At 32.8% G+C, this 11,673-nt stretch overlaps 1 protein-coding gene across 1 annotated transcript; it reads left to right on the top strand.

The window, feature by feature from the left end:
• Positions 1 to 5,694: 5,694 nt before the first annotated feature.
• On the top strand, positions 5,695 to 8,842 carry LOC145571561 (ras-related protein RAB1BV). Its single transcript, XM_081630593.1, has 9 exons — positions 5,695 to 5,880; positions 6,077 to 6,201; positions 7,172 to 7,244; positions 7,346 to 7,446; positions 7,727 to 7,792; positions 8,022 to 8,119; positions 8,248 to 8,310; positions 8,400 to 8,492; positions 8,579 to 8,842. Exons 2-9 carry the CDS (start codon positions 6,129 to 6,131, stop codon positions 8,657 to 8,659), a joined length of 648 nt encoding a protein of 215 aa, XP_081486719.1. The 5' UTR covers positions 5,695 to 5,880; positions 6,077 to 6,128; the 3' UTR covers positions 8,660 to 8,842.
• The last annotated feature ends 2,831 nt before the right edge of the window (positions 8,843 to 11,673 follow it).

The raw sequence follows: 11,673 nt of genomic DNA, 5'->3' as shown, positions 1-11,673 counted from the left end.
TCTTAGCCCTCCATAAACACATTGTAATTACGCCCCATAAACACCTTAGAATTACTCCACATCACGTAAGAATTTACATGTTTAGGTGTCCGACTATATAGATAAAAGCCTAATCCTGGAGACAAAATTATTTACATGGAATATACTCATTCTTGCAAGAACTTGACAGTGGGACTTGCTAGACTCCTGTCTCCTGGTGCCAATTTCTCGCGTTGATTGACGAGAGAAGTCCCCAGGGGCGCACCATTCATGCACATGCCAAGGGCAATTGATAGGCACAATCCTATTGAACAAGCCCCAAGTTGAAAAAAGACACTTTATACATGCATGCATAGATGTATACACCATACAACCATTACCATACCCCCTCCTTCCTTTCTCCACTTGGAGAAAAACTTTAGGTAGATTCCAATTTCCACATAATGGGCGTGTTTGGCACTAGCGTTTGAGTAGCTTTTAATGGTTTGATTTGGTCAAACCACTACTTAACAAAAAATGTGAGTGTTTGGCAAAATAGTGATTAGGGTAGCTTTTAATGGTGGAGGTAGCTTTTATGAAAAGTTAAAAATATTAGCTTTTGAAAGTAGAGGTAACTTTTGAGACAGCTATTGAAAATTTAATTTATAGTTTTAAATACAAAATATTGATTTTTATATGTAATAGGTAGTCAACTGCTATTTTACCGAACACTCATACTTAAATTATCTATCTTCGAAACCGGGTTCCCTCTAGGTTTTCTCTTTGGGAGGGTTTTTTTGGTTCCCTCTAGGGTTTCTCCCTTGGGAGGGTTTTTCTAGCCTCCATTGCTAGATTTTTCTTCTTTTCTTGAAGGTTTTCCTTCGATCTTCTCCTTCTCTCTCTTTCTCTTCCATCTCTTTTCTTCTGATCTCAATTGTAAATTTTTGTAGGGGCTTCCATCGGTATTTTTACTGGTGGTAAGCCCCAAAAAAAACTTTTTATTTGCTTTCAATAAAAGATCACATCTTTATGATGGAGTTTGATCTACTATTAGGTTTAATTTATTTGTTTGTTCGCCTGTCAAAGTTTGAAGATTTAGGGTTTCACAATCTCTAAAAGTGTCTAGAAGGCCATATGAGTTTTTTCACCCAAACAGCTATTCATATGTGGATCTCAAGCCGAATTAGTGCTACCTCACAGATTGTATTGCTTCAGATGAAGATTTTTATAAAGGCGATCGTTGATCAAATCTGCAATGTAACTAGTTCTAAGGTGAATTGTATTTGTATTGGAATTTTAGATTTCCTCGGAATTGTTTGTAAGTGCCGTTTGGCTATCTTTCATTAATGAAATCCTTTCTCTTCTTGTCAAAAAAAAAAAATTATCTATCTTCACAGCTACAGCTTGTTGACAGCTAAAAGCTACCTATACAGCCAACAGCTACCTTCACAGCTAACAGCTACCTTCACAGCTATATTTTGCCGAACATGCCCATATCAAATTATTGACGCGGCATAAATTATAAAATGAAATTAAATCATCAGAAAAGAAGCATATAAGGAGACTAGGAAATTCATTTGTGAAAACAGTAAATATCTCGATTTATACAGTAATACATTTCATGTATTTCAATCCATTGATCTTCGTAATAATTTTACATGTTGCTTTAATTTGACATACATTCATTTTCGACGTATAATTTGATTCCGAGTCATAAAATTTTTAGCTCTACTTTTGTGATTTCTTGTCCTTGTATCTTTACTTGAGAACAAATGGTATTACATTTTTTGTAAGATATTTTTTTTCTTTTATGGAGCAGTCATACAATCATATTACAATAATTCAAGTAGCTTGCTTTGTGACAACTAACTCACTCATCATAATAAGATAAACAACTTGATTAACTAAACAATAAATGATAAAGCGATAGATGTTGAATATCTTTATTCATACATCATACTAATACCACCTTGTTTAATGTATATAGATTACCAATTGTTGTCAAAAAGGATAAAATTGCATTATTTTGACCTTTTCAGGCCTTGTCATTGATGTTGTCCATGTTACAACTTTAATGTACACCCACCAAAACGACAATGCATAGAAGAATGAATGAATTTGAGTATTTTTAAATACGGCAGACGTCAACATTAGAGGCCATACCAATAGCTGTATATTGTAGCTACATGAAGTGAATTTATAGCAACTTCTTTAAGAGTTTGTACTGTATGAGTTGTATTCTCACCCTTTTAATTTCTTTCTTCATTATAAAGCACTTTGTAAAGCCGGTGCTCTCCGATCGAATCTCTTTGCATATCCTATTTGGGAAAAAAAGAGGAGTGTACAAATATTGAATGCATCGAAAAATCTAGAATTTGAATGACGAGGAGGATCCAAAGATGATCATGGGGTATGCCTTATGATGAGCTAATGTGTTTCAGGGTTAATTAGGCCGCCCCATGGCCCAACCCACGTACTTTGTACAATGCCTAAATTTTCAAAAGGTCGTGCTTGCACAGCCCAAGCCCGTGTGCCACCATGTTGGGTCATATTGTGCTTGCGTGTCTAAATTAAATTTGACAGCGTTTAACATGCTATACTTTGTCATGCTGAACTGTTGTGTAGCTTGTCGTCCTTTTCTTAAATAAAGGCAGCTCATGTCTAAGTATGTATAGTAGCCATGCCATGTCATGCCTTGCATTTTTTTTTTTTATGATGGGCCATATCATCTTCTGATCGGCCTAATCTAATGTCATCTTTAAGAGGATCAACTCAATCAAAGTAATTGAAAGAGTGGAAACTACAGGCTGTTTTTCGGAGGGAAGTAGGACTTCTTAGGTTTAAGAATAATTTTGTAATTTACTTGTTTTTTTGCCTTAACAAACAATGCAATTAAAAACATTATTGTTACTTTCCAACCTATAATCATCCAATCATGTTTTAGAAAAAGAGCATTAATATGTGTCAAAAACACTGGCATATGACAAATGAAAAAAAAAAAAAAAAAAAAAAAAAAAAAAACAAGAAAAGACCATCAAAATTCGACCAAAAATTGTGATTTGCATAAGCTGGACAACTTTTTGAACATCAAATAGATAGGAAGATGAGCACAAATGCAATAGCAGACAAAGTAAGGGTTGATGGGGGGTTTTAGGCAATAATTGTTCTTGACATGTTTCCTCTTGAACAGGAAGAACATGTGCATATCTCTTGTATAATTCTCTCACATGGAAGCCTCCAATTTTGTGCCTCTAGTAATTAAACTAATTATAGCTTCCACAATTTAATCTTGGAAACCATGTTTTAATGCTAGTATCATTACTTAATTTAGTGCATTGAGTTTTGAGTTTGGACTATTTTTTATTAATTTTTGAAGCAATAAGCTCAAGTGTCTCTTCGTGTTTACAAATTAGGAGAACATAGAGTTGAATGTTAACGGATGAACGACCGTAATTGCTATTCCCGTCTTTTCAATAGTATCACTCAACTCTCATGAATAGTGCTGAGACTAGTATAAAAGAGTTTGTTACACTTATTTTTCTTGATATAATTTGTTTTTGTCTCTATTTACATTACAAATTTATAATAGGATCACAATTATTATTATTATTTTTTTTCACTCAGTTCATCTTTTGGGCTAATTTTGATTCAAAGATTAGTTTTAGGTGATTAGGTTCCAAACCCCACCTATTTGTTATTGCGGGGGATCGCATATGCGGTTCTCCCTACCAATTATACAGTCCCAATCACCACTGCACTAACAGTTAATTGGTTACACTCTAAATTTTCTCTATACTTTTTATTTTCTTATTATACTCTGCCTTAAGGGTAGCAATTATGTCTACATTGTCAATAACTTAATAGTCGTATCCTTTAATAACGAAGAATAGTTTATTTGATTTACAAAATATTCAAACGTTGTGCAACAATTTTCAATTAGTTGTTCACCATGCATAGAATGATTCTTCACTCTTCACCGTGTACGGAGTAGCAAATCACCAATTGGTTGACTGGGTGGAAGCATTTGGTCTTGTGAGATAGATATGAATTTCGCAAATGGAGATGGTATAGAGCCATAAATAATGATATCTTCATGTAGTTTTCTTGAATTTTTGATATAAATAAGAACAAAACATAGAAATATTCTCTTTGTTATCTTTTAATTGCAAAATTATTAGACGATGCATAATATCTTAGTATAGAGAAGCAATGCATGCGGTAAAGAGAGAGAAAAACACAAGCAAAACTTAACTAATGTTGTAACTAATCAAAAAGTATATGTCAGTATATCACGATTAAAATTATCAAAGGGATTGATTGAAAGGATATATATATATATATATATTATATTGAACCTTTGATATGACAAATCGATATATAGCATATTGGACTAATATCAAAGCAATGCATCTTACATATCCATTAAAAACATGACAAATAAATCAACTTTAAATTAAAAAGAATTATTGTACACTATTGGTAAAAATGAGTATAACAGCTACTGTAACAACTTGTTGACGGTTAACATTTGCTCCCACAACTAACGGTCACTTCCACGATTTTACCAAACACGAACACGTCCTTATTTTAATATACAAGTATATCAACATATCATCAACTATAAATTCAATATACATAAGTTGTCTCCTTTGCATGCCCCCAGGCCCCAACCTAATATGGTCCCTAAGGTCCAACCACTTGAATTAAAAGTTTCTATAAATGCTTCTCCATCTTCATTTTCATGATTTCACATTAGTGCTATTGTGAAAATGCCAGTTATCCCCAAGGCCCCAAACATCATACCAGTCAGACCATAATAGGTGTTGAAAAAAAATTCAAAACAATACTACAATTAATTCGTCCTAAATTCCTAAATTTGTAATTATCAATGACTAATTGAATATTAACAGATGATGAAATGTCAACAATATTTTTTCTCTTTAGTCGAACATAATTACAAATTGCCCATGAAATAACTCCACATTAAAAAATTTAGTAATATTATTAACATGTATTTTATGATGGTTAGTAGAGGCAAATAGACAAATTTACTTGAACATCACTAAGAGAAAAAATGTAGTGCAGTTGATAGCTAATTTATTCATTTACCTTATCTATTTTCGTTCTCAAAATACATGTTAAGCCTTGTTCTTTTGAGTTGCCATGGTTTGATCTGCTCTGCGCTGCTTTGTTGAGTATGATAAACTGCTTTGCTTGGCTCTACTTGCTCAGAATTTTAAAAGAACAAAGTCTTATAAAATAATACTTCGTATGAGTAAACAAAACATACTACAATATTATAACTAGCAAATTGAATCACAATTTTATCCACTTGTCTACTCATAATGTCATACCTTGGAGTTCCTCAAAAAAAAAAAATGTCATACCTTGGAGTAATATTTTTTAAAAATAATTGATCTCAATAATTTTTATATGGAAAATGATAAACATAGCCTTAGGGCTATGTATAAAAAGTTCAAAAAGGAAAGATTGAGGAAAGATTAACATTAATTACATCGATTTACGTGTGATTTTGTCATAAATTTCCAATTTAATTTCATTGTAGAAAGTATGTTTAATGCTACATAACCCTAATACCTACATATCATTATCCCTTTTATATTCATCCTAATTTTGATACCGAAAAAAAAAAAAAAAAAAACCCAATTACCCGAAGTGCCACCTAATCGGTTAGCAATGCTCTATTCGTTGATTCAATTGAGGAGCACCAAAAAATAAACTTTCCTAATAATAAAAGAGGGCCGGTTCGTATCAACTTCCTTCTTTTCTCTCTCCTCTCTTTTCTCTCCGAACCAAATCGCCGATTTCGACAAACCAGGAATTAAAGAGAGGATCATCTTCAGAAATTTTTAAGCTCATTTTTTCAACGGTTATTAATTCATCTAAGTTTTTTTTCTTTTGGTAATTTTCTCTCTCCAAATTAACTTCTCTCTTCAATCAACCACATTTTCATGGCCGATCCATGCTTTATCTCTCACATTTTCTCTTTGATCTAGTTAATTTTCTTCGACTTTTTATTGTTTTTGTCGATTAAATTTAATTTTCTCGATTTGATTTTGATTTTGAATTTGTTGTTTTTTTTGGATTTCAATTGCAGGAGAGAATATTTGATTGAAAGTTTTTCTAGGGTTTCTGGAGGTGTTTAATTAATGGCTGCTCCACCTGCGAGAGCTCGCGCTGATTATGATTATCTCATCAAACTCCTTTTAATCGGCGACAGTGGTAATGTATTCATTGTTTGATTGAAAATGTGTTTTTTTTTAGATCTTTGACTGTTTCTCAGTTTGTTGTTGAATTCGTTGATTCGTGGTATTTGTGGCATTGTGTGTGTTTGGATGGATCTGGTGAGCGATTGTGAAAAAAATGTGTGAAAATGAGTGCCAAATTATGTTGCCATATTCTAGTAGATATTTGCATGTTTTTTTGACGATTGTGGAATGAATGATAATTCGAGGTTTGTTGTAGTTGAAATAGGAGAAATTTATATTAGAATATGAATAAATTGATAAAATCACTTGGCCTTGGTTCAATTTGAACATGACTAATTACCTGTTTCGTGTTTATTTTGGCGAATTCTTAAATTCCTGCTCATTGCTCGAGTTAGTCTTTGGATCCTGCATATCATGTGTGAAAGGAACATCTAGTGACCAATATGTATACCTGTAGTGCTTTGTTTCAGGCGCCATTTGATTGTGAGATATGGAAGAGAAAGAGGAAATAGACTGTCTTTCAAGTAGGGTTCACGTTGTTAGCAATTATTCTAAACCTTTGCTGTGATTTGTTATATCTGCATGATTAACCTTGTGTAGCATGTTTAAAGTGAGAACTCTGGGTTCTTGGCACCTTGAGCCATAAGGTTCACATTTCTGATAGTGACTTATAAAGCAACACTAGTAGAAATGGCATGATACCTTGATCTCTGTAGCCTTTATTGTGCGTCGATATGCTTTAGATATCTATTAGTGTATAGTAATTATATTAAGAGTTCTGAAGCATATGATAGTCTTATTGGCATGGCTTTGAGATCATTATTTTTCTCTGCCCGACATCATTTACAGTGAAATGCTTAAAAGTTGTATTCCTTGCTTAGTTATTCTGCTTTATAACTATCGAAATGCTGTCAAATATGTGATAAGTTTTATACCTTTTTAGTGTCGTGGATGTGTTTTCACCATGCCAATCACATATGCAGGTGTGGGTAAGAGTTGCCTCCTCCTGCGGTTCTCTGATGGTTCCTTCACAACAAGTTTTATCACAACCATTGGGTATTTTATTACTTAGGTTCATGGGGTTAATTATTACTGATTTGACAGATAAGAATTTGTACAGACTCTTCAGTTTCTATAATGTGCATTTCTTTGTGCAGTATTGATTTCAAGATTCGGACCATAGAGCTTGATGGCAAGCGAATCAAACTTCAGATATGGGATACTGCTGGTCAGGAGCGGTTCAGGACTATCACAACGGGTAATTGTTCAGTTTTGCATGTGGTTAAATATACATTTGTATGCGTAGCAAGTGAATACTATTGTGTTGGCCATTTTAAGTAAATTGCTAGAATGCTAGTATTTTAGCATATATCTCGATTACAACTGTAGGTTTGTATAGGATTTATTTAGGATTTGTTATATTGGTCTTCTGCGCATACATGTAAATTTAAATGTTTTTCGGATAATAGTAGTATATTATAGATCTAAAAAATACTTGTGTTAATCAGTGACTTGACCTCTGTGTTTGCCAATTTCAGCTTATTATCGTGGAGCCATGGGTATCCTGTTGGTTTATGATGTAACTGACGAATCGTCATTTAACAGTAATATTCTCTCCTTTATTTATTTATTTATTTATTTATAGCAATAGACCTTGGTTCTCTGTGATCATTGCATTCTGTTAGAAGGCCTTCTCTTATGTTGTTGATAATCTGTGGCTTGAGAAATCTGTCCGTGTTACTAGCCGGTGCTATTATTGGCTGGGTCATTGTTTATTCATTTTACTAGAGATGGAACTTTTTCCCATTGAAATTAAGCTGTTTCTTTTTTCAGATATTAGAAACTGGATACGCAACATTGAGCAGCATGCTTCTGATAATGTGAACAAGATTCTGGTAGGGAATAAGGCTGACATGGATGAGAGTAAAAGGGTAAGGAATTTGTTAGGCTTTTGGAGCTCAACTTGCAAGATTTGCATTTTAGTTATGATTGCTTGGCCTACAAAACAAGCCTTTCAGGTTTTTCTGTGTCAATTATATTTCCTTTTACATTTCTTCAGGCTGTGCCGACAGCCAAGGGACAGGCTTTAGCTGATGAGTATGGGATTAAGTTCTTCGAAACTGTGAGTAAATGGCTTGGGATGTGCTTTACGTAGCTTTGTATCTTGGTATAATTAGTTGGTTTTTTAAACGAGTATTATAATCCTTGCAGAGTGCAAAGACGAATTTAAATGTGGAGGAAGTTTTCTTTTCCATAGCAAGAGACATTAAGCAAAGGCTTGCAGATTCTGATACAAGGCAAGAGGTAGGATTCTGCATCTTACAGAAATTTTCATTTTTTCTTGGTTTCATTGCTGGTTGCTTTATGTATGTATGCAATGTTAATTGTAGGCTCAACCGTCAATTACGATTAAACCAGCCGACCAATCAGGCAGCCAAGCAGCTGCTAAATCAGCCTGCTGCGGTTCTTAAGGTGCTGGCAGTTGATTGGACAAGGCAACATGTTCAGTGGAATTATGTGTGCAAAACAGATGAATCTGATTGTTATGACAATGTGATGGATGCTTGTAATATTTGTTACCATCATTCTTTCCTTAAACCTGTTTTAGTGTGCGAAAGATAGTTTTTAATCAACTAGTATAGTTGTTCCTGTGAGGCTGTGACACTTTTTTTTTCCCCTTTTCTTTTTTCTTTTGCTTGTCTAATTAAACTCTGTTTTAGCCAACATTGATACAAAGCCTCTATTCAATGATAGCTTTGCAAATTACCCTGTCATTCTTACCATTTTTTTTTCCTTTGAGACTAGCTTTGCAAATGATTAGTGTTTTGAGTTGGGGATGATGTTTCTACAAAAGGTTTTCCATATTCGAAGTTGAAATTGATTTAAGGACTAATTAACCAAGCAATTGCCATCACTAGGTTGGAGGGATTGTTGATGCAAGAGAAAAAGTAATAAAAATAGTTGATCATACACTAGTCGAGTAGAGGATTAGATCTGTGAAAAAACCAAGCAAAACTTGGTGGAATTAGTGGGGAACTCACCTTGTGATTTTTTAAGGTCATAAGTTCGTGCTCCACTAACTACAAAATGTTTGGGAGTAGGGGGATTCCCTTACTTCCCCTCTCTATTCTCAAGCATCGACCTGTGGAGCTGGGCTGGTTAAATTTGTGAGAGGTGCTGGTTTAGTAGGGTCTTTCATCTTATCTTTAAAAAAAAATGGTGGTTAAAAAAGCCCACTTTGTCTTCAACCGGTCTACTTAAAGCCATTTTGGGCTGTTATGTGTCTAACTACTTGTCGTTTATGGTTTTAAAAAACATTATATGACCTCTGATACATCTAGTTAAAGCCATTTTGGGTTATGTGGCTAACTACTGGTCGTTTATGGTTTTAAAAAACATTATATTGTGTATATGACCTTGGACCTTTATTTTTGGACAATTTTCTACTCTTTTAGATCTGAAAATGAAAGAGGTAAGGTGTTTTCAATGGACCACACACTAGTAACCCATTGAGGCCTTGTTGAGGGTTCATAAGGGTGGCTAACTTCTCGTTTTCTATCGTTACAATAAGTTCAACCCCTAAGTTGGCAAATGTGGTTAATATTTGTGGTTCGTGTCGTAGATTCTTCCCTTTGTTAGCCCAAAAGTCATTAGGGATAAAACCGTTATTGGCGGGGGTAAGTTGTTACGATGTTACCTACTTGTCCGTGGTTTATTCCTAGAGACTTCACTGATGCTGAAACAGTGAACAATTAACAATAAACAATTTATTGATTATTACGTGAAATACATACATACCATAGAGACAAATAAAGTAGGGAAATAAAATTACCTAAAATTGACAAAGATAGGAGATAGACAAGAGTGATATTTAGGGCCTGTTCTCTTCCGTTGAAATTCAATTCAGTTCAGCTCAGCTCAGCTCAGCTCAGTTTAGTTCAGTTCAGTTCAGCTCTTAATTTATGTCTAATGATATTGCTAATGATATAAAGCCAAATTTCATTCTTTTAAGCTCTTATTACAACAACGACGACGACGACAACAACAACAACAACAATAATAATAATAATAATAATCAATAAGTAATAAATAATAATAATTATAATAATCATCAATAAATAATAATAATAATAATAATAATAATAATCATCAATAAATAATAATAATAATAATAATCATCAATAATTAATTATAATAATAATAATATTAATTATATTAATAATAATAATAATTAATAATCAAAGATCACTAATCCGTAGTTAAAAATCACTAATTAATAAGTTCAGTTCAGTTCAGTTGAGCTGAATTCAGTCAATCAGAACATGCCCTTATTGTATAACCAAATAACTTCATATAACTTCATCTTAGTAACAAAAATCAAGTTAAATAAAATGAAATAGAGAAAGATAGATAGGTGGTGTTTGGGGGTAAAGAAGTGCGGGAAGAAAGGGAGTAAAATAGAGGGGGATGTGGAGTATACATAATAACTATGTTAATCTCGTGCGATGCAAGACTATATTATATAAAAAAAAAAAATCACTTATATCGTTGTATGGGTGTAATATAAATATTTTAAGCAAAATATAATTAATCGTGATCAATTCCTCTCGTTAAATTAATTAAGCTAAAAAAATTCTAAAATTCCATAGTTATAATAAAATTTTAAAAATGTTAGCATTCATTTAGTTTTCATTATAGAAAAATTAAAGAATTAATAAGAGAGAAAATCCAAACGCTACTACTACTAATAAAATGCATGAGATTCTTTAAATGAATAAATAAAATGCATGAGATATATATATTTTTTTTAAAAATATAAGTATGAGAAAAAAAAAGAATGTGAGAGAGACCAATTGTCAATTATTTATATTCCATAAAAAATTGTGTAATTAGTCAATTTAGTCCTAAAAACTTTTAAAAAAACGTATACTTAATCAATTATTTTTAAACATTAGTTTTACCTTGAACAGAAAAGGGAAAAAAAAATGATGTCACAAATAGTTTAGGGGGGAATTTAGTTATTTCTTTTTTTAAGAAGGTGGCATATAAACAGCGGTGATGCAAGTGATTTTTGTTTTAGTTATACTTATAGGGGTAATGAATTATTTTCTTTGCTAATTTGCTTCTTCTAAAACTTTGGATGTAAGAATATAAAAAAGGTTACACAAGAATCTTGGAGTTTATCACTCCTTAGCTAGCTTGCCTTGACAATTTTGGTTTCAGCCATTTGTACTTGTACTTCTTCCGTTTTACTGTACATTAGTTAATCCATTTATTTAGACGTTGGGCCTGTTCTGATTTACTGAACTGAACTGAACTGAACTGAATTAATTGTAAAACTGAATAGAGTTGAAATTAATTGTTTATAAAGGAAGGAAATTATGAGCTGAATTGAACTAAACTGATTAGATTTGAAGTGAACTGATATTAAATTAAAGAGAACAGACCCATACTTATCAAGTGTCAATGCATAACTTCAAATTAA

This window comes from Chenopodium album, chromosome 12, assembly GCF_948465745.1.
Source record: "Chenopodium album chromosome 12, dcCheAlbu1.1, whole genome shotgun sequence".
Classification (NCBI taxonomy): domain Eukaryota; kingdom Viridiplantae; phylum Streptophyta; class Magnoliopsida; order Caryophyllales; family Amaranthaceae; genus Chenopodium; species Chenopodium album.
Note: the sequence above shows the minus strand (reverse complement) of the source record. Positions and strands in the feature narration are given on the sequence as shown.

Excerpts from the sequence above, each read along its gene's own strand:
- LOC145571561 (XM_081630593.1), top strand. The coding sequence starts at position 6,129 with ATGGCTGCTCCACCTGCGAGAGCTCGCGCTGATTATGATTATCTCATC. Across the intron at positions 7,447-7,726 it reads GTTCAGGACTATCACAACGG|CTTATTATCGTGGAGCCATG; the intron begins GTAATTGTTCAG and ends TGCCAATTTCAG. Across the intron at positions 8,120-8,247 it reads ACATGGATGAGAGTAAAAGG|GCTGTGCCGACAGCCAAGGG; the intron begins GTAAGGAATTTG and ends ACATTTCTTCAG.